The sequence below is a fragment of the Monodelphis domestica genome, chromosome 5 (genome assembly GCF_027887165.1).
Source record: "Monodelphis domestica isolate mMonDom1 chromosome 5, mMonDom1.pri, whole genome shotgun sequence".
Taxonomy (NCBI): Eukaryota; Metazoa; Chordata; class Mammalia; order Didelphimorphia; family Didelphidae; genus Monodelphis; species Monodelphis domestica.
Genome location: NC_077231.1, coordinates 283,578,217 through 283,604,817, shown reverse-complemented (window position 1 = coordinate 283,604,817; position 26,601 = coordinate 283,578,217). Strand labels below are relative to the sequence as shown.

The 26,601-nt window shown below is 39.1% G+C and overlaps 1 protein-coding gene across 1 annotated transcript; it reads left to right on the top strand.

Annotated features, from left to right (window-relative positions):
* The first annotated feature begins 1,879 nt into the window (after nucleotides 1–1,879).
* Nucleotides 1,880–26,388, top strand: LZTFL1 (leucine zipper transcription factor like 1). Its single transcript, XM_001379520.5, has 10 exons — nucleotides 1,880–2,051; nucleotides 9,824–9,948; nucleotides 13,985–14,179; nucleotides 15,548–15,608; nucleotides 19,074–19,142; nucleotides 19,601–19,666; nucleotides 19,753–19,830; nucleotides 20,549–20,725; nucleotides 22,066–22,169; nucleotides 24,022–26,388. The coding sequence occupies exons 1-10, from the start codon at nucleotides 2,049–2,051 to the stop codon at nucleotides 24,038–24,040; spliced, it is 897 nt and encodes a 298-aa protein (XP_001379557.2). The 5' UTR covers nucleotides 1,880–2,048; the 3' UTR covers nucleotides 24,041–26,388.
* The last annotated feature ends 213 nt before the right edge of the window (nucleotides 26,389–26,601 follow it).

Sequence of the window (26,601 nt, the reverse complement as noted above, 5' to 3'; positions counted from 1 at the left end):
GGTTCAAATTTGGATTCAGACATTTCCTAGTTTTGTGACCCTGGCAAAGTCACTTAACCCTGCCTTGTGCCTAAGGCAGAAACTGAGAGGTTTAAAAGAAAAAAAGAAAAGAAAAATAATTGAGTAGCAATATAATAACATTTGTATAGCAGTTTATGGTTTGAAAAGTATGCCATGATATTTGATCCTCAAAGCAACCTTGTCAGGTAGAGGCTATTATTACAATTTCCACTCTCATTTTATAGCTGAGGAAACTAAAGCTGGAGGAGAATAACTGATTTGCCTATGGTAAGACAACTAGTCCAAATTTAACACTATTCACTACAGGTCACCTAGTGGCCAAAATCATTTTTTAAAAACTGCACCCCAAAATGAACTACACAATCACAAGGTGATTGTAAGTTATAAATGTGAAAATGATAAAGGATTACAATAAATATTTTATTACTTTTATTATTTTGCTACTATAATCAATTCTATTTTTAATGAAATACAAGCTAAAAATCATTAACAGATTTTTTATGAAAAGGGGAGAATATTTTCTCATAAAGGGAGGTTAAGACTCCACAAATTTTGAAAACCATCAGTTTACACTATATTCAGTATTTCAAAGGTCTATAATTTCAAATGGGTATTCTCTCCACCCAAGATGGTTGTATTTCTTCTATCTCTTATTAAATGGTCTTTCAGAATTTTAATGGTTTAAAAAAAAGTCATAATTCTGGGGCCAATCTGTTGAAGAAATTCTCTTAAGTTCAGTTAAGCTGGTTCTTGGACAATTATATTGAATACATATCATACTAACTACACTAACTGGATGATGTAATATCTCTAAATTTTTTTTTTAAATAAGAAAAAAGGAATGTCTATTTGAGGATAAAAGTTATTAAGCAGAGAGAAATTATTGGAAATAGAATTAGTTATGTTGGTTACACATATAGAAAGAGGTTTTCTTTTTTAAAACCACTATCTTTAAAATAAAAAAAAATTCATTTTCTATACCAGATAGTTATAAAGTTCTTGTGTAACTTTAAACTTTTATAATTTTAAATGGACAACATATAAAAATTAACATTTTAGTTTTAAAGTAGTAGTTTCTTCATTTTCAACATAACCCCATCGTTTGTGATATACTTTTAAAATGTGTAGAAAGCATTAAAAAAAACAAAACAACTCTCACCTCTGTCTTAGAATTGATAGTAAGTATCGGTTCCAAGGCAAAAGAGCTATAAGGGGATAGGCATTGGGGGTTAAATGACTTGCCCAGGATCACCCATGTAGGAAGCGTCTGGAGCTGAACTTGAACCCAGGCACTACTGCCTGTAGATCTGGTTTTCAATCCACTGAGAACACAAAAGTCTCTCGCCTGCTAGCTCTGGATTAAAGACAAAGTGCGTAATTCAATTCTAATCAATCAACGAGCATTTACTAATCGGCTACAGCGTGCTAAACTTTAGATACAAAGCCAAAAATGAGCGTGCCTACCCCCAAAGAGCTTACATTCTACAGGAAGAAACAATAGGGGCACTTAAACTCTGCTGGGGAATGCGGCAGAGAGCCCCAGGTGGCTGGGTGAAGAGGTACGTGGCATCTTTCCCGTTCTCAGCGGTAACATGTAAGCATCTGCGTGCCACGAGAGGTAAGCGAGCCTTGAGCCCTGGGAGGATAACGGGAATCTGTCCACGTGTCCGCGGGGACAGAGCACGGCGCTGAATGTTCTTTTGGGCATGCGTGCGGGGATCTTGCCTGTCAATCATCTTTAGCTACGAGTCTCCTGGACCAAAAGATGTGGCGCGAGCCACGGGAAGAAAGACCCCGCCCTCGAAGCCTCGGGGCTGAGGGAGACGTCAGTACTTTCTTAGGTCATTTCCTCTCACGTGATGCCCACAGACCAATGAGGGTGCTGGGACGACGGGGCCGCGAGCTTCCGTTCTCCATGGCAACGGGCGGCTTCTAAACAGCTTCCCTTGGCGGACCTCTGCTAGCACTCGGATTTGTAGTCCTTGTTTTCGGTTCTGTCCTGTCAGCGAGACCGACTCCCGCCCGCCATGGTGAGTCCAGTCTACCCGAACCCACCAGGGCGTCGGGGGCTGCGCCCCGAGGGACCGGGGCCTTCGGGGCACAGCGAAACCAATCCCCTCGTTTTACAGAGAGGGAAACCGAGGCACGGGGCAGGAGGACTCATCACCCTAGTGGGGAGGGGTTAGCAAGCTCAGACCAGACTCTACTCATGGGCCTGAGGCTTCTGGTCCATCGCCTTCAAACTTGACCGTGACAGAAACCGCTGCGAGCCTTGGACATCCCGCTCTAAAGCCGCATGCCTCCCCCTCCCCCACAAAATCTCGTTCCAACCCCTTCTCCCTCCAAAGCTACATGCTTACCCATCCCCTAAAGCCACATGCCTCCCTCCTCCCTCAAATCATACATGGTAACAATCTCAGTGTCCGTCAGTATCGACCAACCAAGGAAGACATAGTGCTGGGCTCCAAGGATAGAGCTGTAGTTCAGGGCTCTATAGATGCCTACTGTGTGCCCAAGGGCCAGCAATAATGAGACCCAGACAGCTCCAGTCCTCTAGGACCTTACTCTCCAGTAGGGGGAGCTGACCGGTACATCCTGGGTGCAGGCAGGGAATGGAGATCCCCCGCGCAGAAGGTGGCACTAGCTGCTGGAGGAGCCAAGGCATCCTCATACCCAATCCCCTGAGTCTTTAAATAAAACGGATTCGCTGTCAGTGTGAATGGACTCTGGAGTGTTACTGAGAGGAGCAAGGAGGGCAGATTGCCTAGTACCTGGAGGGGAGTAATATGGAAGAAGACTGCAAAGGCAGAAGGGCCACTAGTGGGGTGAAGAAGTTTCAGTTCCAAACAGAGGGTTTTATATTTGGTTAAAAAAAAAAAGTAACTTAAGCCTGAATTAGGGAACTAGAGAGAATAAGAAACCCGTGGAGTTTATTGAGTACATATAGCAGGTCTGAACTTTGAGAAAATACTTTGGTCAGCTGCGTGGAGGGTGGATAGGAAAAATGGAAATGGGTAGATGGAGAGTAACTTAAGTAAGGAGTAACTTGGACACAACTAGATGACTCAGTGGATAGAGAGCCAGGCCTTGAGAAAGGAGGCCCTGGGTTCAAAACTGGCCCCAGACACTTCCTACCTATCTGATCCTGAGCAAGTCACTTAACCCCATTGACTAGCCCTTAGGGTTCTTCTGCCTCTGAACCAATACACAGTATTGATTCTAAGACAGAAGGTAAAGGTTCAAAAAAAAAAAGATTGAAAGATTTGTTTGAACTGATGTGAAGAAAACAGTCTATACTATAACATCAATATTAATAATTGAACAAATTTGAAGGAAAGGTTTTTTTTTTAAAAAAGAAGTAACTTAAAATGAACTAGGGTGGTGGCCATGTGAGTGGGTAAAAAAGAACTTATCTAAGAGACACTGAGAAAATAAAAATGACAAGATAGGAACTTATTGGATGTATAGGGTTACAAACCTAGGTGAATGGGAGGATATTATTGGAGATATCTAGGCACTATCTAGGGAGTAGTGTAACTAAGAAGAGGAGGGCCACAAAGACCCAGAGTGGAGAGTGTTCCTGGTTGGGTGAGGACAGCAATCCAGATACTGTAGAGAGGTCAAGAAAGGATTGAGAAAAGCCTTTCAGACTTAGTAATTAAGAGATCAGTGGTCACTTTGAAGAGTTTCAGTTTGTTAATGGCTGGGCCAAACTCCTAGATAAAGCTGTCTATACTCTTGCCTCTACTTCCTCTCCTCTCATTTCCTTAACCTCTTGCAATTTGGCTTCTGACTACTCCTTCTCAGTCTCCTTTGCTTCTCACCATTTGTATCATGTGTGGGTAAACTCCAGGGCCCTATTCTGAGTCCTCTTTTTTTTTTTTCCTTAATGGTCTTATCAGTTCTTTTGTTTTTCAATTATTTCTGCAAAGAACTTCCAAATCTATGTATAGTATTCAGCCCTAAGCCCTATCCTGAGCCTTGTCTCTGGGCTACCTAAGAGACATTTCCAACTAAATATGCCATTTCTTAAATTCAGCATATCCAAAACAGAACTGTCTTTGTCCTTTAAATCAAAATATCTTAGCCTTTTTTGTTGTTGTTGTTTTTTTGGCAGCTTTGGGAAGCCCCTAAACCCCTATTCAGAATACTTTTAGAAATCTAAAATAATATAACACAGTGGAACTGCTTGTCAGATTCAGGGGGGGGTAGGAAAGAGTGATGTGGGGGGATCATGAATCATGTAACCATGGAAACATATTCTAAATAAAAAAAAGGAAAATAAAATAAAATACACACGATTATGAAGGAAACCAAACATATTGAAATACAATTGTCCGAGTAGTTCTTAAAACCAAGGAGTAAATAGATTTCTTAGTGGATTGAGAGCCTGGTGTAGAGATAGGAGGTCTGTGGTTGAAATCTGTCCTCAGACACTAGTGGGGTGACCCTGGGCTGACATCACTTAACCCCAGTGGTCTACTCCTTACTGTTCTTCTGCCTTGGAACCAACTTAGTATCAATTCTACGGCAGAAGGTAATGGTTTTTTAAAAACAAAATTGAATTTCATGGGCTTCATGGCATTCCTTCTCTAAGCAGCCTTTCTTTGTGATTTTCCTTTTTCTGATGAGATTACACCTCCATCCCTCTGGTCACCCAAGCTTGAAACCAGGTCACAAAACTTGCTTCTTTTATTTTTGCATTTTTTAATTTACTGTTTAAATCCCAAACATCAAAGGCACTTAATCAAATAGGTGTTTCCATATGCAGCATAAAGTAAGAAAAGAGAACTGAACATGAAACTATTATATACAACTTGCTTTTCTTTTTAAATTTGTAACTTTCAAAGCTCTTCTGCTTCTCTGTAATTCATTCTGGACTCTCATCTATTCTCATCTGTGCTTTAAAAAATAAAAAGGTTTAATGACCTCCTCTTCCTTTTTCTTCTTTTCCTTCTCCTCCTCCTTCTTCCCTATCCCTAGTTTGCTTCTATGTTCCAACCTACCTCCTATTTGGAAAAGGAACAAAGGAAACCATTGGAGCAAATGTGTTTTGTCAAGCAAAACAAATTCCTAAGTTGTACCACTACAAAAATGTGTGTCTCATTCTATATCTTGACTCTATCACCTCTCTTGTTAGGGATGGGTAGCATGCTTTATCATCAGTTCTCTGAAATTGTGGTTAGTTATTACATAGATCAGAATTCTTAAATCTTTCAACACTTTACCTTTACAATGTAGTCATTGTGTAAATAGTTCTCCTAGTTATACACTCACTTCATATGTGTATCAGTTTGTATAAATCTTCTGAGGCTTCCCTGAAGCCATCCATTCTGTTATTTCTTACAACACAATGATATTCTATTACATTATATACTATAATTTGTTTAGCTATTCCCCAAATGGCACATACCCGCCTAATTTCCAGTTCTTTGCCACAACCAAAAAAGCAATATATATTTAACAAAGGCATCCTTTTACTTTCTTTTATCTCTTTGGACATATAGGTATTAATGGGTAAAGGAATATTCTCAGTTTAATGACTTTTAGAGCATAATTCCAAAATGCACTCTTGATTCTTCCACTTCTCACCCCCTCATGTTTAATCATTTTGCTTTTCTTGTTGATCTCTTTAATTTGTCCACTTCTTTATAATCTGCCCTAACAATAGTTCATGTACTAAACTACAGTAAATCATATCCAAAGACAAAAACAGAACAGTTTATGCCATCAAAGAGTTTCCATTAAATAGGCTGTGAGATGGGAAGCATGCACACAGAAAAACACTCATCCTGGTTTTCTCAAGCCAGTATTTTGTGTATGATTCTAAGCTGCAGAGAACATATCACAGCCTCAGTCCCAACTACTTTACAAAATCACCTGCATAGCAGAACTAGGTTCTTTTTCAATCTAGGATAGGCCCAAAGCATAAACTTCAGGTCCATGACAATAGAAATGTCTGAAAAACAATTATTAAACACTTAAGCTGGAGAAATGACTAAAAAGCAAAGATAGGAGAGCAACTGGGTGGCTCAGTAGATTGAAAGTCAGGCCTAAATACAGAAGGTCCTACGTTCAAATCTAGTCTCAGACACTTCCCAGCTGTGTGACCCTGGGCAAGTCAATTAACCCCCTTTGCCTAGTCCTTACCACTCTTCTGCCTTGGAGCCAATACACAGTAGTGATTCTAAGACCAAAAGTGAGGGTTTAAAAAAAAATAGTCCCTGCTGTCAAGGAAACCATTTTCTCATAGAAACACCTTCCAGGGGAATGGTATCCATGGAAGGTGGAGAGTTACAGACATAGTGAGCAGAGCTGTAGGGCAAAGGATTATCAGACCCTTTGCAGAAGCTGTGTTAGTATTGATTTTATTACTATGCCCAGAGGTTGGAAAATATGGAATAGTGAGGAGCATGTACAGGGGACATTATGGCAAAGATTTGGGTTGGGGGGGGGGGGATGCTATGAGGATATATAGCATGACCTGGGCTGTGTGAGTTTTTGTTCACCCAACCAATCAGAAATACTCAGCCTCAGGGTGAGGGCTCCTAAAAACCAGTGTTCCCTTATTGATCTGATTGAAATGTTCCAAATTCAGGGTTGCTGCAGGAATATCTATGTGAAAAAAACAATCTTTAATTTTCTTAGTAATGAAAAACTGATGTTTCTAAAGTACAAGTTTAAACATCTGCTCACAGAGCTTCAGTAGCTCCCCACTGCTTTTTAGATAAACTAGAAACATACCCCCTCAATGCTTCTATTTGGCATTTAATGTCCTTTACTAACTGATGCTCTTTCTCTACAACTTAATTACATGTTATTTACCCCTCTTGTACTCTACACTTCAGTCAAAGTGCCTAATTGCCTTGTGTACAGTATTCATATTCCTCTTCATATTTTTGTACACTTTGTCCTCCAGTGTTGGAAACACTCTCCTTCCTGGCCTCCACTTTTTGGAACCCCTCATTCCCTTTAAGGTGAAAGACCTTAGTTCAAAGGCAACTTTCTTCCAGGTCTTTCCTGATTCCCTCAGTTCAAAATATCTCCCAGTCCCCTCCAAAGTCTATATGTGCTTATGTATAGTTCTGTTTAGACATGTCTCAATTTTGTATCAACGGTATCTGGCACAATGTCTGACATCTAGTAAGGTACATACATACTTGTTGACTGATTGAAGGTATATTACTTTTAGACAAATTTTAGTTTTCAAAAAATAGGTCTTCCCAGGGTAACCAGATGGCTCAATGAATTGAGAGGCAGCCCTAGTGATGGGAGAACCTAGGTTCAAATCTGACCTCAGATACTTCCTGGTTATGTGATCCTGATCAAGTCACTACTGCCTACCCCTTATTACTCTTCTGCCTTGGAACTAGTACACAATATTGATTCTGAGCTGGAAGGTAGGGGTTAAAAACAACAACATTATCAAAAAAGGGCCTACATTATTAGACCTTTTGGAATTTCCCAGGATTTTTCATGACTTAGTATAGGATTAATTTTAATTGAATTCCAGGTACTCTTGAAAAGTGTGCATTCCTTACTTTTCCCATTTATTTTTAGAGTTTATGTCTTATAGGAAGAAACAACAGATATACCTATAAGTAAAATTATCATTGTATTTGCCATCTGAAAGGCGTTGGGCCACTTTCCATCTCTCCCCATATTTGGGCACACATTGTGAGCTTAGTTGTTTTTGAAAGTTTGAAAAAAAAAATAACTATAGAATCCTTCAAACTGAATTTGGGGTTTCTGGGGATAGAGGTGAGATCATAATTCAGTGATAACTTATTTCTCCCCATCCATTGAAGTATTTGCTAGCAATTTCCTGTTGCATTAGTTTTTATTTTCTTTCTTTGCAAATAATTACCCATTTAATTTCTCCAGTTTGCTGGAATACATAGAGTTGTACAAAATATTCCCTACTGATCCTTGTTTCTTTAGTGTTTGAGAACTCTCCTTTTTTCATTTTTGATCTTATAACTTGTATTTTTTCCTGTTTTGATCATTTACTAATAAATTGCCAATCTAATTGGTCTTTTTGGGGGGAAAAAAGCTCTTGATTTTAACTTTACAAATAATTTCCTTTTTGTTTTCTACTTATTTGTGGTCTTTTATTTTTCCTCCTTTTAACTGCTTTACTTTGAATTATTCTTAATTCCTTTTAGAGTGTCTTTAGGTTCTGATTGAATTAATTTTATCCTTTTTACCCTCTTATAAATCTAAGTTTGAAATGGTATAAATTTTCATCAGAACCACTTTGACTGCATCCCATTGCTTTTGGTTTATAATATTTATTTTTATTACATTTTAATTATTATTATTATAGTTTTCTCATTTAACTCAATTGTTGTCTTAATTTTTTATTTTGACACATTTGTTAAAAATTATTTGATTATATTATAGTTTGAAAAAAGGGCCTACATTATTAGACCTTTTGGAATTTCCCAGGATTTTTCATGACTTAGTATAGGATTAATTTTAATTGAATTCCAGGTACTCTTGAAAAGTGTACATTCCTTACTTTTCCCATTTATTTTTAGAGTTTATGTCTTATAGGAAGAAACAACAGATATACCTATAAGTAAAAATAAAGTATTGACAGAATAGTTTCTAGGAAGAGGATTGACTCCAGTCTAATGGGAAGAAAGGTCACATGCCAAGCTAGGAAAGAGTGAGAGAAGGGAAGCAAAGAGATGGAAATGACTAGGATGAATATAAGAGAACTGGGAGTAGTATGAGAAGAAAGAGAAAGGGCATTATGACCTAATTCACACATACCTCAGAAGCACAGGATTCCTAAGTGGAGCCACTGGGCAATAGATTATCACAACCTTCCCAATAACCACCATTCTTTTGGATTCTTAGTCCCTAAGAAAGAAGGGAAAGTGGAGAGTAGTGAAGGGAGATTGTACATGTGTGACAGAGCAATGTTTCATCTTGATGATCAGGGTGGTTGGTGGAGTCCTGGGTCTGGACTACTGGTAGAGAGGGCTGATGTATGCTTGGGATGTATACTCATAGCCAGGTCAGTTCAGCTCAGTTCTGTACTACTATTCACTCAAAAGTCAAATAGATTATCCTAGATGGAGGGGATGGGGGCAGGAAGGTGGTCATCTGGCTTTTATTTCCTGCCTGTTGAATGAGCAGTTGAGCTGAAACTTTTATTGTTAGTATAAGTTAGTCATATTTTTAAAATGTCCATTTCTTGTTAACATTTTGTGAATTTTACTGTCAACATTTTGGTATATGCAAGTTAAGTATTTGTTACTTTGTGTGTTATTATATTATGTTCTTGTTTCTTTATGTTTTAAATTTAGTTTTTTCCAATTTCATTATTGCTACTTCTGCTTTTTAAACTAACACAGACTATCCTCTTCATTTAAATCTATAAAAATAACTAACTTTATAGGGCACTTTTAAGTGCCTATAGATAAAACTTCGTGCCTAAGAAGTCATGAGACTCTCATACCAACCCTATGAGGTTGATACTACAGATATTATTGTCTACTTTAGAGATGAGGAAATTAAAATTCAGAAAAGTAAAGTGCCTTCCTCATGATTACCCAACTTGTAAATCTAGGAGGCAGGATTCTAACCCATGTTGCTTTGAATGTTAAGTAAACAGCTTTTTCTCCTGTACCATTCTTGCACCCTGGTACTTTGTATATTTTTGCATTAAATAAGTTTCCTGTAAAGCATTTCTGCAGTGGAAATCTATGAACTAGGTATGTGATCAGAATCCTATGCTGGAATTCATAATCAATTGCAAAAGTAACAGAGCTTTACTTTTTTTCTTTTTTAGGCAGAATTGGGTCTCAACGATCACCATCAAAATGAAATAATCAATTACATGCGTTTTGCTCGTTCAAAAAGAGGCTTGCGACTCAAGACTGTAGATTCTTGCTTTCAGGACATCAAAGAGAGCAGGTACTAGCCTGGGAACTTCTTATCAGCCAATGTGAGGATATTGCTCCTAGGAACACATTGCAGTGTTTCTGTGAATATCATTAGTGAGGGCCTACATTGCATAGAGCACTGTGCTAGATCCTTCTTGCATCAGAAACAGTAGTCAAGAGTTGATGTAATTAGTGAGAATCGCAAAAATCAACATAGAAATTTATGTAGAAAGAGATGAGAATTGTTATCATGGCTGGATAAATTCATGGGAGGTCTTGAAGCCCAAAACAAATTAATATTAGATCTGAGAGGTTAATGGAAACCAATGAAAATGTATGAGGGGTAAATAGTAGAATGAAATGAAAGGAACTCAACTGTTTATCCAGAAGTTAGACTTCTGTGATTTCACTGCCATAGAGAACTCCTTGGTGAGAAAACTGTCTCCCCCAACGCAGATAAACACCCTCTCTTCCACTAATTTGTAAATGGAACCATTTAATTTTTGTCTTTGTAGGGAAAAATGATATTCTTCGTGATGACTTTAAGTTCTCAAGAAACCACTAAACTATGTTCAACATACTCTCTTACTAAGGCAGATGTTTTAGAAAGATTTCTATCAAAAGTCGTTTTAAAAAATGGTGAGGGCCTTAAAAGGGAAAAGACTATATCATTTAGGAAATTCACTTATGGGAAACATCTGATTTCTCCTGGATAAGTAAATGATTAAATTTAGTCAGGGCAGCTAGGTGGCACCATAGAGCACAAAGTGCTACTTTTGTAGCCAGAAAGACTCTTCCCTGAGTTCAAGTTTGGCCTCAGACATTTACTCTATGATCTTGGGTAAGTCACTTAATTCTGTTTGCCTCAATTTCCTCATCTGTAAAATGAACTGGAGAAGGAAATGGCAAACCACTATAGTTTTTCTGCCAAGAAAACCCCAAATGGGATTATGAAGAGTCAGACACAACTGAAACAACTGTTGTAAATAAAAATTACTTTGGAGGCTCAATACTAGATTTATAAGCATTTATTAGTAAAGAGAGAGAAAGAGAGAAAAAGGGGTTTTTCAGCCTTTTTAACTTTAGGTAAAAATCAGATCCTCCCTTGCAGCTGGTGCTTCAAGTCTCTGCTTGTTAGAGATCACCAGATAAGAGGTCAGGTTAAAGGGGTCAGGGAGAGAGAGAGAGTCAGTACAGAGATTGAATTAGTTCAAGAGACAGAGAGAGTTCTCACCTTCTCAAGCTGGCTTTTTAAAACATCAGCTCCTCCCTCTGTGGTGACATTCTGCCTAGGACACAGACACTAATGCTGGCCTCATCAGAGAACTCGGGTGACTCTGTGACTCCTTTGTTCCCCACTAGGGTGCTCAGCATCAAGGTCTTATAAATATTTTACTTCACATAATTCCCTTGCCACCATTTGCTGATTCTTTGGGAGGCTACCATGCTAAGTCTCTTCACTCTTGGTTCTCCAGGAGATTAACATATTGGTCTCCCCAATGAATCATTCTATATAGAGAGTCTATACATTTAGAATTTCCTCACCAGGGGACATAAGAGCACAAAAGATATTGTACATTTCATGGAGGGAGTTACTACAATTTGGAGAATAAAAGGAAAGAGAAAGAAAAATGATTGATAGGCAAATTGACAAAGAGCCATTTAGGGGACAGCCCCCCTTTTTTGGCATAAATGCTCACAATAAGAATAAATGGAGGACTCAACCCCCTGCCCCATCAGTTCAGTTCATTATATCCAAAAGTTTACTCTGAAAATGTTTGATTTCTGCAAGCATTCTTACAACATTTTCACCAGATCTGCTTTCCTGGACCAGGGTATTGGCAATTTTCTTTTCCTAAAATTGCTTTAAAAGATCTTAGACTTTGAACTTTTAGGATTATTACACAACACACCCTCAGGAGGATATATACCAACAAGAGAATTGACATAGGATGCATGGCTAAGCTATAAGGTATATGAATCAATTCTCTCCAAAACAAGAGGAGAGCAAAAATTAAATTTAAAAAATATATTAAAATCATATATTTATACAACTAAATAGCAGCAACAAAATGTAGTCAGGGTCAAGGTGGTAGATAAAAAACCAAAAGCATGACAACATAACAATACCCTGATATTTCTTAGTTTTTATTGAAAAACCTTTTCAAGAATCAGCTCAGCAATAAAGTAATATGACTATAGATTCTGAAAAAGCAATGGCAGAAGTTGACGTTTGAGTGCCAAGCATAGGTGACATTTCTAGAATGCTTTAATGAATGAAAATGAGTCTATTCTCTTAGCCCCTCAAACTAGTAAAAAAGATAACCTGAGAGAAGAGGACGAGCATCACTTTAAGGATCTTTTTTTGTCTGGTTTGGACGGATGGTGCTCAGAGGTTATCTAGAGGATCTCACCCATGCTTTCAGTTCTTTTCCAAGACTGTTATGTTAGACATGACAGAAGAGTTGAGCATGAGAAATTATTTTTATCTACCAAAGGGGACTTTTTTGTTTAAAGGGGGAGAGTTGTTTTAACTAGTTATATTTATTCCTGTGGCAGGTGAAAGATGAAACGATTGAAGAAATGGAAGGCCCAATCTTCCAAGTATAACAATGTATTAAGCAATGAATGCCAGTTGTCTAACAAAGCAGGACCAGGCTTCTTCCTCAGCTTAGGGTTAGACCTCAAATACAGAGGTAGACTGACTCTTACACATTCAAAACAATTAACCAAATAAGGCCAAATAATGAAAAGGAATTGATACCATCTGATTTCTAATTGGAAGAAAGATAGCAACTTTCCATGTTGGGAGGGGAAGAGGGAACAGATAAAATTCTCTAAGATCAGAAAAAAGATGTTCTGATTCCCCCAGGTGTTGGTAAACACTCAAAGGAACATGGAAACAATAACTAGTTAATCAATCAGTACAACATGTTTTCAGATAAGACATATAGGTTGCTTGAGATATACAGTTATGAGGGATCTCTTGCCTCCATTTTTAGATCTGACCCAGTTTCTGATCCTTGGTTAAGGATCTGTCTCTAAGCAGTAGGTACAGGTGGTCCAGTTTCCCTAGGTTTAAATAGTGCAATTAGGCCTTCTCCCATTCTCACAATTAAATGTTTTTTTTTTCTTCATAGGGTAGAAGTTGGACTATCCCCACAATTAAATAGAAAGGGAACTGAGCTAGCTCCAGCACTGAGTAACAAGATGGGGTCAGTGTGGTTCCCACTGCCCTAATACCCTCAGTTTACTAGAGGTTGAAATGTGTTGCTTTCCTTGACCGTCGGCCTTTAGAATCTTACAAAGAGAGTTAAATTAACCTTTTTTTTTTTAACATACATACATAGCAACACTTAAGTTTATACTCTTGTTTATTTGTTTAGAAAAACAGCAGGAAAGAATTACTGAACCACCAAGGTTGAAGGTTAATATCCATAAATGTGTAAGACTCAGTTGAGAGTAAATCACACTATTTTTTTCCATTGAAAAGCTCAATTATAGAAAAAAAAAAGTTGAGGGTTTTAAAATATTTCTAAGAAGGCATCAATACAGCATTAAAGATATACCTCTGTTAAAGAAGAGGGTAAGCATGGATCTTCCACTTTTATTTTGTGTTTTGCTAAGTAGAAAGAGCCCAACTGTGAGAGGTCTAAGGATTCAAGTCCTGGCCAACACTGAGACTGATTAGTCCTATGACCATGGGCCAGTTGAGGGTGGGGCCTGCTTTTCTCCTTCCTTTGCCTTCCAGGTGCTCAGCCTGCCTGCTCCAAGAGACCGTGCATAAATCCTTGCACTACTTTATGTCTCAGTGTTTTTGTAAGCAAATCTTAAAGTGCTACTGAAATAGGAGTTGTTATAGTGAGGATTATTTACAAGGGGGTTCAAATGATAGTTTTGTCTTTTGGAAAAAGTACATAGTCAAGTACTTAGCCATAGGCCAAGTACTGTGCTAAGTGGCATATGAGGCACAGACTAGTTATTTTCAGTTTACTCTTGTTGATCATTTCAGTGACTTTATTTAAAACTACTTTTGATATTTTTCTTTTTTTTTTTTTTAAACTTAGACTGGTAGATGAGACCTTCACCATGGATGAAGTATCAGAAGTTCTAAATGAACTGCAGGCTGTGGTCCATAGTGAACTAGAGTCTGAACTCATTAATACTTCCTGTACCAACGTGTTGCTTCTTCGGCAGCTATTTTCACAGGCTGAGAAGTGGTATCTTAAGCTACAGACGGACATCTCGGAGCTGGAAAATCGGTAATAGAATTTGTACCTGTGATTATAAGCATAGTGAGCTCTAGCTTTTCCCTAAGAAAGGTGACTTCATCTTATTGCTGAAATGGTTTTCTTTTAGTTTGTGTGTGAAGAAAACTGGGGAAAGGGCCAAAAACATTTGCACAGTTACTATATGATGCCAACTCTTAAATTGTGAGAATCAAGCTTATCTGTGTTTTATATAAGTATCAACCAAAAAGTAAATAAATTTCAGAGGTTCTCTTTTCTAATAAGTAGCATTAAGAAACTCAGTTTGTCATTCAAAATAAAGTTGTAAGTTAAGTTCAGTCATCTTCAAGCAACTGAAGGGCACAGCATGCAATTTGATGGAAGTATCTTTGATATACTTGGTATCCAGAGATCCTGAGACAAAAAATATTTAGAATAGTTGGGATACCTTAAAGACTCTGACTGGGTAAAAGGGATGAAGAGAGATGGAGGGAGAGGGCGAGGAATTGGAAGGAGGGGGAAGAGGAAGAGAGAGAGGGAGAAGGGAAGAGGGAGGGAAAGGGAGAGGAAGAGGGGGGAAAGAGGAAGAAAGAGAGAGAGGGAGAAGGGGAGAGAGAGAAGAGGGAAATCAAGAGGGAGAAACAGGAAGGAGGAGGGGGAGAGGGAGATCTGCCTTGACTCAAAACTTAAGATGCAAATTATATCATCTGGACATGGCTAATCTAGAGTTAACTGTATAATAATTCTGCATTAATGTTGCATGGATTCCTGATAAATTATTACACTTTCCCAGTTCTTCGCTAGAATTTATTTAGGTAGCTAAGTGGTACACAGTGGCTAGCATACTGCGCAAGAAGATCTGAGTTCAAATTTGGCCTTAATCACCAGTTGCAAGTTCCATGACATCTGTCTCAGTTTCCTCATCTATGAGATAGGGATAATAATAGCACTTCCCTGCCAGGGTTATTGTAAAGATCAAATGAGATAATGTTTATAAAATGCTATGTAAATGCTATCACTATTTCTATGTCTGTTTATAAGAGGTCCCAATTCCTGCTCCTCACCCCTTTCTCTATTTACATAAAATAATGGCATGTGAAAAAATCCCCGTGGCAGCCTTGTTCATCTTGATGTACTCTGTGAGAGTAACTGGCTGATAGTAAACTTTTGAGGTATTCCAGGAGGTGGGTAAACATGGTGAGGCCCTGAAGAGGCCTGTCACAAGACCGTGTGTGGCATCAGCCAAACTCTTTATATCAAGTCTTACTGTAAATAGAAATTTTGAAGAAATTGTCTCTTATTCTCTTGTGTGTAACAGGATTGGTTGGTTTCTTAAATGGATGGATATGTTATAGCAATTGTTTTCTTGTTAGTATAAGCATTTTTGTTTGTTTCTTCAAGAGAATTATTAGAACAAGTTGCAGAATTTGAAAAAGCAGAATTCGCCTCTACAAATAAAAAGGTAAAGTTTGATTATTCAGAACCTCAGAATTAGTACATGGTCATACCCCTTCCCCATCCACCCCATCCTCTCTTCTCTTTGTTCCTGTCCTGTTTCTACCTCAAACCCTTAACTGACTAATAGAGGTGTAATCTGTGAGTTTATTCAAGGGCAATAATTAATCAGCTTTATATTTTTGATGTTATGTTATTATTTTATTATAGTATGATACTATATAATAATAGGACTCCAATATGGAGTCACTTAGGTTACTGTTCCTAATTCCTGTAGGAGTGAGTATAGAGGCAAAACAGACAGTTGCCACCTGAACTCTGTCAGGCAAATAAGGCTTGCAGCTTGGTGAATGGATGATCTCCTGACCTATTTGCAGGGGCCTTAGAGTTAACGTTAAACCCTCCCACCAGTTTGTGGTTCCCAGAAAGAGACTCTCCCTACCGGTTCTCAACCAAGCCTATTTGTGGGGTGTGTAATCTTGTCACCTGAATCTCAGCTTTTGAGGGTGTTTCTTTCCTGATACATCTCTTCTTTTAGCCCTCAAAATGAACTTCTGTTTATATTGCCCTATAATGTGTGGGAGTGTGTCACGTGCTTCACTTTCTTGCTTGTGACACTGCATATCAATAAAACTTGTGATTGCATCATTTCCCTAGTATCAATTTTCTAGAAAATCCCAGGTGTCTGAGATACCTGAAAATTCCAAGCATCCGCCTTAACCCAAGCCTTAAAAGGCTGAATAAAGCATCAAGCCCCCTCTATCACAGGGAACCCTGAAGTGTAAATTCCAGAGCTAGAGAGGAACTCCAGCTCAAAAACTATCTTTTGACTTTATATAAAGTAAGAAAGCTTTAGAAATCACTGTGGAAAAAAAGCAGGCATCTGTCCAAAGTTAAGGTCATGTGAACAGGGCGGGAAAGCCACTGTCTGCTCTTGGAAATGCTTCCTAACTCTCTTGACCTTCATTTTCCAAGAATTTCTGGGGCTTGCCTCTGTCAGTTGGCTGAGAGACCTGATCTTGAAGAGCAGCATGACAGAATGGGAAGCACATGGGTGAGATTTGGGCTGAGTCATTTGCTGTAAAATGGGAGGTGATAATACTACCCTACCCTACCACCTCACAGGGTTGTTGTAAGGAAGCCACTATGGGAAAGCAATTTATTATCACTAATAGCTTGAAATTTCATTTTATAATTTGCTTTATGAAATACTTTAACAAATATTTTCTGAATTGCCTCTTTGTTTTATAGAAGCACCCATAGCTTGACATTTCTAAGTAAACTTAACTTTTGAAGTACTTAACAATTTTTCAGTGATTTCTGAAATTTTCTCTGGATTTTGTATGCTATCTTAGCAAACTTATTCAATTTAGCCTTCAAAGAAACTCCTAATTTTCTTTGTCTCAGATCTCTTCAATGGGCTATAATTTTAAAATAACATTTGAAAGATCAAATGGGAGACTTTTTTGAATTAGCATTAAAACCTCCTTGGTGAGGACAAGGAAATGTCATTTGAGAAAATTGACTTACTGTGAGTTAACTGGAAAATCAGGCTAACCAAAACGCCTTTTCCCATCATATAACTGAAATATTTCTGTACACTGAACAAAAATAAATGATAAAGTTCAGAATAAGTAATTTATCAAGCCTTTTTTGGAAATGTCTTTAGTCATTGCTATGCTGACCATCCCAAGAGGCAACACTAGAAGCCACACACCCTGTCGTCTGGCCCTGGCTTGCTACTTCTGGTCTCTGGATGACCTGGGGTATCCTCTGGGAGATCTAGAGGGGAAGAAATGTGCCTGAAGTTACCTAGGAAATCAATGGCAAAACCAGGGTTTGGCTCATATGTTCTATGGTCTAAAACCCAGCATTATTCCCACTGAGCTGAACTTCTCCTTCAGAGGCCTGCTGCTCTGGGCAAATGTGTGTGTGTATGTGTGCGTGTGTGTGTACACACACATGTAGAACATATGTTAGTCATGTGTTGTGTGTATTAAGTATGTGTGAATTTATATAAATATAAACTATATTAAGACACTTTATAAATAATAAAGCTAAGGGTATATTCTGTTTATATGAAAGCATTTTGTAAACAACAAAAGTATAAAAATGAAGGGGTATTATAGATTTGTAGAGTTCTGATTTTTTTGTCTTCATCTAAAGGGCAATACAATAACATGCAGAATGAGGTCCTTCACCATAGACTTAGTCAAGGATAAGCATAGTGTCAGTCAACAAACACTAATGAAATGTTTATTGTGTGGCAGAGACTGCTCCCATATAGGGTTACAAAGCAAGGTAAAATAGTCCCTGTTCTCACACTATAAGTGGGAGGCAGCAAGTAAATCAGGGAAATGGAGCCACTAATCCATATATAAGGGCTCCCTCAGGTCATGTATTAACTTAGAAAACCACATATTCACATTATCCATATCTTATTAAATTTTTTAGATATTTCCCAGTTACTTTTTAACCTGGTTTGGGCCTCATTCAAGAGTTACTGGTCTCCTATTTGGCACCTCCAATATAAATAACTCTGCATATGCAGAATATATTCTGAGGAAATGAAAGGTAATCTCCACAGTAGCCAGGGCTGGGAAAGGCCTCCTCTCCTGCAGGAGGTAGGATTTGACTGCATCTTGAAGGAAGTCAGGAGAAGTTAAGAGGGGGAGTGAGGGATCCCATTCCCAGGAATGGAAGTGAGTCCATCCGGAATCAGATGGAACAGCAGGGACTCTGGCTCAAAGGCGAGGCTTCATTCAGAGTCTCCGGTGACACAAAGTGTGGAGCCTGCCCTCCTCAGGCCTCTATACTAGTCACAGACTCTTTGAGCATTCCCACACCCCCAGAGTAGGCCATTGTTGGGGAGCCCTTCCCCTCGTGGACCACAACCCTCTCTTCTTTCTCTTTCCTCTCTTTCCCTCTGGTAGGTCCTTTGGCACATTGGTGATGCCACGTGGCATTGTTTATCTTCGACCCCACCCCTTCTTTAGTATTGCTAAGCTCTGGGATTTCACCAAAATAGACTGAATTGTATCTCCTCCTCAGTTTCAGAGATTTTCTATGTCAGAAAATCTCTTACCTTACACCAGCACGGACAAGCCTGTGCACACTTGCCAACATTACCGAGTTCAGTTATTGACATTAGATAGCCCCATTCGCTCCTGGGCAACCTAGGATATAGAGTGCCAGCCTTGTTGTCAAGAACACCTCATCTCAGATTCTGCCCTAGGTGCTTCCTAGCTGCATGACCCTGAGCAAGTCATCTCCCCTCAGTTTCTTAATATGTAAAATGGGGATAATAATGCCACAGTCCTCTCAGAGCTGAGGGTAAAATGAAATGGTATATGTAAAGCTCTGCAAACCTCAAAGAATTCTGTAAAGGTTAGCTATTATTACCATGACATATATAGGTTCACTTAACTTTAGAGATCATAAAAACTTTATTTTATTCTATTTTCATTTTTAGTCTAATTCAGAGAACATGAAGCCAAGACTTGTTCCACTTAATGAAGGTGGAGCAGAGCTCCTTAACAAGGTGAGAGGATCAACATTTCTCCCTAAGCAGGGAAAGACACAATAATGGCATAGTTTCAGGAAACTTCACCTAGCTTTGGCCTTCAGCATGGAGACACTGGAGATAAACAAAGTGGTAAGGGATGGGCGACTCTTAGCAATGACCATGGGTTGAAGTGAGGAGGGCCCACCATCAGGGTGCTGACAGTGAGCATGGACTGAAAGAGGGAATCTGGAAAACAAAGACCGAACCTGATGAGACATGACGGAAAAGAGAAGAGGGTTCAAGAGGCTTCTAAATTTTCTGGCCTGGGAGACTGAAAGAATTGTGACTGATAGAACCAGATAGACAGATTTTTTTAGCTATGGAAGTATTTTGTAAACTGACTTTTTAAAATTAAGAAAGGAATTTCTATTATTAAAAAAAAACTTGATTGGATTAAAATTTTAAATTGCCTATCTGTGTCTTTACTTATAAAGGAAATTATAAGACTTCAGGAAGAGAATGAGAAATTGAAATCAAGGCTAAAGACTATAGAATTACAGGTAACTTGAAAGTTTCTTAACAGAATTACTAAAAAAGTTAGTTGCACCTTATATGACTGTACATTTTTGTTTCCACTTTATTACAGGCTACAAGTGCATTGGATGAGAAATCAAAACTAGATCGAGCATTAAGAGATTTACAGATTGCCCAGGGAGATCAAAAGGTAGAAATCATTGACTGCCTGCCCCACCCCTCATTTGTTAGGCACAGTTGAATCTTAGAAGCCTGTATTTGATTGCCTGGTTTTCACTTTGTGTTTCTCAAGTTCAGTGAATCACTCATTGGAGAGATTAGCCCCCTTCTCCCTCTTTGCCCTCTAGAACACTGCAGAGGGAAGGAGAACTGGCTCTGGATTCAGATCCTGCCTCTGAAACCTCCTGCCTTAAGCTCCCTGACTTTAGTGTACACATCTGCAAAATGAGGAAGTTGGATTAGAGACCATGGCCACATGCTCCTGATAGCTCAAGGATCTCAGTAGATGTGGATTCTCCCAGCTTCAGTACATTTCATGGCCCATCATATTCTCATCTTATTTTTGTCCCTATTCTGCCATGATTCCTTCAGAGAGAATATGCCAGGGAATTGGATTTCTTATTCTGTAGGGATGTTGGGATTTTGGATGGAGAAAAAAATGACATTTTAATTTTCCCTAACCATTAACTAAATTTAGCATTTTCTAAAATATAACAGAATTAGGCTTCACTAGGCAGCTAGCAGAGGGGGTGACCTCTCCCCAAAAAGTTAAGAAGCTCTGCTCTAGATCTTGTACATTCTGTGGGTGCTAGAACAGAGGATTGTTTTAGTTGGCTGTATTACTCTAAGGTACAACCGTGCCGTCAAATATCTGGATAAAATATATTTTGTTTTGCTGTTTCTTAAAGGAAATTATCAGATCCAAAGATATTAGTGACTTGGAAAATACAGTTGCAGCACTGAAGAATGAGTTTCAGAAGACCCTGAGTGATAATACTGAAAACCAGAAGACTTTGGAGGAAAATTTAATGTCAACAAAGCATGACTTACTTAAGGTTCAGGAACAATTGAGTGTGGCTGAAAAGGTTAGAGTATAAAGTTGTTGTCTTTCAGTTTTCAGTTTGTCTGTTTTATTGGGTTTAGAGAAATAGAGACAAGACAGATCCTGGGATCATTAGACACAGATAGCAGTCAGAAGAGCTCCAATGAGTTCATGCTAAAGTCTAATTGCTCATTTTTCTCTGAATCAAAACAACCCACTGAAATTAACCTTTCAGGTCTACATTAATTCATTAATCAGTATTTGTTATTTCCCACTTTAACTTATGTCCTTCTGCTTTACAACTGGCCAGCCAGAAGGCTAAATAACAAGATTTTTCTTAAATGTCGGCACATTTCTATACCTTTGGCATATTTTTTAAAGGAATATTATAGAAATCTAGCCACCTCGCTTTGGGTATATTGTCTCATGTAGAGAAGAGTATGTGTTAATTTATTGTGAAGTCTACATTTGAAAAATTACCTACTTCAGATATCTACCAGAAGTAGAAAGAGATGTTAATTAAAAACCCCGTTTCCAAAATGTGTCATTCACATTTGATTTCTAGTAGAGCTAGAAAGAGATCAAGATTCATATTAAAATAATTTACCTTAAAAACAAATATGGAGGCAGCTAGATGGCTCAGTAGATTTGGTAGCTCAGTAGACTGAGAGCCAGGTCCAGAAACAGGAGATTCTGGGTTCAGATCTGGCCTCAGACTCTTCTTAACTGTCTGACCTTGGCCAAGCCACTTAACCCCTATTGCCTAGCCCTGACCTTGGAACCAATACACAGTATTGATTCTAAGATAGAATGGAAGAGTTTAAAAAAAAACAACAACCTTCCTTTTTGTTTGAGAGAGAGAGAGAGAGAGAGAGAGAGAGTGTAGGTGTGTCTTTTCAGAGGCCACATAGGGAGTTGGCCAAAGAGCTGGCCTGGGTGCCACACAGGCCTTCATTCCGGCCCATTTCTGACCCACATTGGCTGGGCCATTCTGTGGACCCCTCCGGGCTGGGATTGACTCTCCAGGATTCTATAAGGTGATGAGGGGCATTATTCAGAGTGGCTTTCCCCAGAGACAGTTTTCTCTACCAATGATCATAAATCCAGTCTCTTTCAATATTTCTTTTAAAGGCTTAAACTTTTCCTCTTCTACTGCAAGAGCATTTTTGAGTAGTTTGTTAGCAAAGTAATCCGCAAAGTAGCGCTCCTTTGTTGGTCTGTTGCTAGGAAACAGAAAGCCTTCTTTAACTTCAGACTGTACAGTCTTCTCTTCACAAAGCTCCCTGAGCGAGCTTAGCTAAATCAGGTGGTGCCCTCTGAAATGAGAGAGGCATGAAATTTCATCCTGGAAGTGATGACTGACGGGTGTTCTTTGACAAGCAGGAGCTGGAGAAGAAGTTCCAGCAGACAGCGGCGTACCGCAGCCTGAGGGACATTCTTACGAAGAAGAATGAGCAAATTAAAGACCTAAGGAAAAGGCTTGCAAAGTAAGGGGCTCTCTGGGCCATGCTGATTCTCCCTCTGGTCTCTGATCACCACCAGCAGCATTTACCCAGCACGTTCAGGTTGGCAAAGCCCCTTTTTCCCACTAGGCTCCTGTGAGGTAGGTAGGGGGAGTATTAGCCCAGAGGTGAAAAAAACCAAGGCTGACAAGTGACATTATTTGATCCAGGTCCTACAGCATAGGGGCCAGAGTGAGGATTAGAACCCAGGCTTCATGATTCCAAACCCTCTGTTGTTTCCAACAGATCATGCTGCTTCTGGTGGCATGCCTACACAGACCTGCCCGGATGAGACACTAAGATACTGAGGCAGATGGGCTTCTGTTAGGAAAAACAGGTGAACTTTGGCCTGAATTATCCCTATTAGCTCTATAGGTTGATCCAATTATACAGATAATTATTAATTAATTGATTAATTAATGATAATTAAATTCTGTTTAACTTTGTTTAAAAACACATCTTTTCTAAAATCAAAAACAAAAAAAAACTTGCCTGGTGTTCTACAGTGACAGCCTGGCCCTTTAGGATGCCTTTCCATTCACAGACTAATGTACATATAAAGTTAAACCTGCATTGAGAGAGCGACTTTGCCAAATTCCCCTATTTTAAGTATCAGCTGACTAAATCCATTGCAGTAGTTTTGGGACCTCGGGGATTTCACAGAAGAGGCAGAATTGACCCAAGATGCATGTCAGGGAGAAGCTATGGCCTCCCTTGATGGGGAATGGGGATGGGTAGGGCCACCAAGAATGCAAGCAGGAGAACCCTGGGACCTTTGGTGCCAGGAGGAGGATCAGAGTGGGTGATCCTGCCCATTCACGTTGTGTCAGACCCTCTGCCATGTTGGCTAATGGCCTGCCACAGGGGTCAGCAGGAAGTGACTAGGAGGTGCCTGTGCCCCACTCAATCATGTTTCCAGAAAAAAGTAGGGTGGCATGTTTGTAGCAAAGGCAGCCTTTTGCAGGTCTCTAGAGCTCAGAAAAGCCCCATTCCCAAACAGGTATTTTCAGACTTCCCCATGATTCCGGAGGTCTTAGGCTTGTGAGGGATTTTAGAGATCATCTGGCCCGAGCTCTCACCCAGAGCCGGTAGCATCAGTGGCAAATAGGCATCTCGCCTTGAACTCTTCCCTCACAAGGCAGTGATTATTAATCACAGCATGGCATTTAGAGTCAGGAAGTCTTAAATTCCAGTCCTACCTCAGACCCAGGCTGGCTCGAGGAGCCTGCTGAGTCCCTCCATCTCTCAGCCTCAGCTTCCTCATCTCCATTATGAGAATGATGGGGGCATCAACCTCCCAGGCAGTTGGAGGGTTGGATGAGGTAGTCTTTACTAGTAGGTAAGTGCTGTTATTACTTGAATTATCCTCACCTTACCAGTGAGGAAACAGAAACTCAGAGAACATAAGGGATTTGCCCCTCATTCCAGGACCCCCAGCATTGGGGGTTAGAGCCAGGGCTTCTGGAGCCTGTTCTAGCTCCATCCATTCTTCAGCCTCAGGAAGCTTAGATGGTTATTCCTCGCTTCCAGCTGGGATTTGTCTTGTTCTATGCCCCAAGTTAACATAAAAAAAGAAATATTCTCTTAAGGTAACAAAAACTCTTTGATTATTAAAATCGACGGTGATAGATTGAAGGTTTACAAAGCACTTCTGGGGGACATCCCCCTTTTACAGATCAGTTGACTGAGGCTCAGAGGTCAAGCGACTGCCAGTGTTTTACTGTAAAAAGGACTTTGACAAATATGATTCAGGCAAAAAAATGTTTTGGTTGTTTGTAACTTCAGAATCCAAATGACTACAGTCAGTGTAATGACCTGAATTTTTGTTTCATCTCAGGTATGAAACAGAAGATTAAGAAATGTGAAAGTCCTGTGATGTGTCTGGAAACTGCCACAAAGTGACTATATAGACTTACAATCTTCAGATGTGGACTTGAATGGGCTGGGGCCCACTTTCCTCTTTTTCTAACGTTAAAATGAGTTGGATCATTTTTTTCATTTGTTTGGGGAGATATGTGGGGAGGAGGTATTGGTGTTGATTTTTGCTTTTCGAGTAAAAGATTTCCTGTTTTCATTTGTTTAATTGGAAAGTGGACCACATAGCAACTCTTGCTGCCTCTTGTCACTGTGGACATCCAGAGTTTCTCTGCACCTCATTAATCTCTTCTGTACGTAGAATTTCCTTTGCAAATAGTGAGAGTTCTCTCACAGTGTAGAGTCTGTCCTGGGAAAGGGAGGAAGAATCTTGCCCTTTCAATTTAAGTGTTAAAAATTATACCTTTTGTATAACTGTTAAGGAAGCTGACAATCTACCTATATGCGTTCCCCAGGGGAAAAAGAAATATAGGGAGTTATTTCCAAATAACTGAATTTATTTTTATTAAAAGTTGAACGATTCATTTTATGGACTTTTGTACCAAGAGTCTGTTCATCATTGTCAGTCTTACCCTAGACAGGCCATCATTTATTTCCATGAATTAATGATATATGTTACAGCAGCAGCAGAGTCCAGTTAGTGCCTCCAATGTCGTGATAGATTCTACGGCTCAGTTTATTAGTGGGGTTGGAGAGATTTTAGTAAGATTCTTTTTGACTTTTGTTTCCAAAAGGAGGAAGCCAAGCTTCATGCTCCCCCTCAGATATAGGTAGCAATCTGGACTCAGAATCAGAAAATTAGTAATTATTAGAAGAACAAATGGCAGGCTCCTTCTGAGTCTTTGGTGTTTAGCCTTTTCTCCTGTACTGTGTGTGTGTGTAAGAGAGCCTTTTTCAAGACTGTATTTCACCCAAACTGAGGACATAGGGTGCACACAGTCAGGAATTGGGGACTCTACTTCCAATTCTTCTTCCTCCTTGTGGGAGATAGATGGTGTGTGTACACATTTCACCATCTGAAAAACAAAAACACAAACCAGGAATAGTACTGACCATTTGTACACCAATGAAATAAGGCCCAGGGAGCATTTTTATCTCAACAGAAATCCAGTGTTGAACCCAATTCTCTGAATTCACCTGGTTAACCATTTAGCAAGTTAATTGGTCACATTTTAGAGGAGGATTAGGTCTTTAGGAAACAGGATGTATCACTGCCCAAAGAAAAGGGAATTCTCCCCAAAATGACCCTTTTCTCCAATAAAGAAACTGACTTCCAAAATGAGGCTTATTGACACTATATTAGGTTTCTCCATTTTTGTTTCAAATTTTATTCTTCTTACATGTTTCAAAAATATAAAGATATTTCTATAAAAAAAATTTTATTCTTGACTTTTTTTGAAGCCTGGAATAAAATTAGTTGAACTTTCCCCAGAAGAATACAAAGAAAGTATTAAGGGATCTACAAAAGGGAACAAAAAATGAATTTTGGACTTTTTCTATTACTTTCTCAGTGTTCTTTGGGACCCTTTTGTTGAACACTGAGCACATATTTTTACAATATTGTCTTATGAGGTCATGCTGACCTGGGGACAATATCTTTATTATTCCAAAGCAGTGCTTCTGGGCACTTGGGGAGTGAATTCTTTTACAAGGATGATTGGGGTGTGATCTTTTCTTTCTTGGCCAATAGGAAGAGAAAGTTTCTGTGCAGGTACGTTCATATTTTTATAGTTCCTCAGTAATAATTCGGCATTGCATCATATCGGTACATGACGCTGATTTGTTACCAAGTTAACAAAACCCCTTCTTTCTGGACTCAACAACCCATCACACAAGGTGAACTAATTGGCTGTTACTTGGCATAGATCAACACCACTGCCACCACCACTGATTCCTCGCCAGAGTCATAATGAAGCCTTTTAAAATAGCCACTAATGGGCTTGTTGCCATTAGCAAAAGAAAATGCAAAATTCTCATTTCTCTGTCAATTTTAGCATTGCTATGTGCTTCATTTAATGAAGGAGTTTTGTTGCTATTTTTTCTTTTAGGTCTCCATGTTTGTTTTCCACTTTTAGAAATGTTAGTTCCAACTCTTGAGTGACATGCCAAGCAATAATGCTTGTTTTATTCCTTGTCTCCCAGTCTTGCCTGCATCTACTCTCAAATTTTGCCCAGTTGTAATGACTCGGACCCTTTGTGGGCGACAGCCAAATGTAACGGGGTCTTTGTGTGAATTTCTTCTATTCTCTATCTTTTTGTTTCCCATCATGGACAACATCTTTAATCTGTATGTTGTATTAAATAAATCTTAAATCTCTTAAGAAAAAAAGAGTCATTCCTGAATACATATTAAAGCTGGCAAAGCTCCTTCCTCCCTGTTAGAGGCAGTGTTGGACTATGGGAAGGTTACGGGGCTGAGCATCAGAGACCCTGAGTTCAAATCCCATCTCTGTCATTTATTTTCATTGGACACTGAGCAAAACTTTCTCTGGACTTTGACTTCTTCACATGCAAAATGAGAGGGCAGACTGGATGAACTCTC

Bases quoted from the DNA above. Each gene is read 5' to 3' on its own strand.
- LZTFL1 (XM_001379520.5), top strand. The intron at 9,949-13,984 runs GTACTAGCCTGG...TTTTAAACTTAG, and splicing joins CAGGACATCAAAGAGAGCAG to ACTGGTAGATGAGACCTTCA. The intron at 19,143-19,600 runs GTGAGAGGATCA...TTACTTATAAAG, and splicing joins GAGCAGAGCTCCTTAACAAG to GAAATTATAAGACTTCAGGA.